General features: G+C 31.8%; 1 protein-coding gene across 1 annotated transcript; it reads right to left on the minus strand.

The window, feature by feature from the left end:
- Window positions 1-219: 219 nt before the first annotated feature.
- Window positions 220-855, minus strand: LOC104097603 (SKP1-like protein 11). Its single transcript, XM_009604186.4, has one exon. The coding sequence runs from the start codon at window positions 789-791 to the stop codon at window positions 444-446; it is 348 nt and encodes a 115-aa protein (XP_009602481.1). The 5' UTR covers window positions 792-855; the 3' UTR covers window positions 220-443.
- Window positions 856-1310: the final 455 nt, after the last annotated feature.

A 1310-nucleotide genomic window follows, 5' to 3' on the forward strand; every position in this document is an offset into this window, starting at 1 on the left:
TGTTTTCTTCACTCAAATCCACTATAAATATTTAGAAAACATATCTTTTCTACACCCTATTGGAAATTTATCAATATTAATTAATAGAATTTATCAATATTAATTAATACATTTTACAAAAATATAGTAGAGTTCAAGTGAATAATTACCTAATGGAAGAATTAGCACCTTTCATGGGTAGAGTACTAGTCAACAATGATATTCCTCACACATATCGAATAAAAGAAAAGTAGAATAATGCATGAAAAATATTTAAAAGAAACAACATATATAATAAATATATGTGGAATACATAGACGACCCTTAAATTTATCAAAAACTTTTATTTACACACTCTGACTCATGCCATAACTTATTAGCCGCAAGATCTCTGCTCAAAAGAGAAGAGGCGCAAACAAAACTAGAAGCTCACCAAACAAAAAACAGTAAGACACAAATGTAAACTAGTCAAGGGAGTGATCAAGATCCCCTTCAAAGGCCCATGGAGTCTCATTCCGAATCTCTGCCTCTTCTTCTGGGGTGAAGTCTCTAGTGATATTGAAAATCTTCCGAACAGCTTCTGGCGTTTTGCTCTTAAGCAAATTATTGATGTCAAGGAAATTTGCAGCTTCTAAGATTTTAAAGATGGTTTTGAAGCCAATGCTCACAAATTCCTTGTCAAAGTTCTCGATTTCTTCTTCATTTGAAGAAGTCGAGGAGTGCATCTTCAGGTAATCGATGATCTTGATCAAGGTTTCTGTGTCGACGTTGCTCAGCGGGATGACACTAGAGGAGCATCCATCTTCGACCATGTTCTTGATTGTTATAGACTAAATGGCAATGGATTTTTCCTACTCAAACTCATCACCGTCTGACGACTTCAGAGTCAAAACTTTTTCTCTGTGGTCGATGATGCTGCCTCTGCCATTGTTTAAATTTTGAGTTTGCAGTTAAGAGCTTATTCTACCATTGAATTATATATGAATCGGGAGCGTAGGTTACAATAAATGATTTTAAATACCAAATCAGATTATTATATATCAAATCTAATTATTATCTCTTGATTTCGAAGGTAATTTAATTCAACTTTAAAGAATTAAATTATTTCCTAAGTTTCAGTTTGTGGACAATCTAGTTTTAAATAAGATTTTTTTTTTTAAAAAATACGTATCAGTAGCTTCAAATCTAGCTTTATATCATATGAATATGACTTTATAGTAGATTATTTATTTTTTATATATTTTAATCTCAACTTTGTGATGGGTTCTAATGAGTGAAATTATATGAGTTTTGACTAAAGAGGACCGTTGACTTTGATATTATCTCTTGAT

This window comes from Nicotiana tomentosiformis, chromosome 3 (assembly GCF_000390325.3).
Source record: "Nicotiana tomentosiformis chromosome 3, ASM39032v3, whole genome shotgun sequence".
NCBI lineage: Eukaryota > Viridiplantae > Streptophyta > Magnoliopsida > Solanales > Solanaceae > Nicotiana > Nicotiana tomentosiformis.

Bases quoted from the DNA above. Each gene is read 5' to 3' on its own strand.
- LOC104097603 (XM_009604186.4), bottom strand. From the start codon at position 791: ATGGTCGAAGATGGATGCTCCTCTAGTGTCATCCCGCTGAGCAACGTC.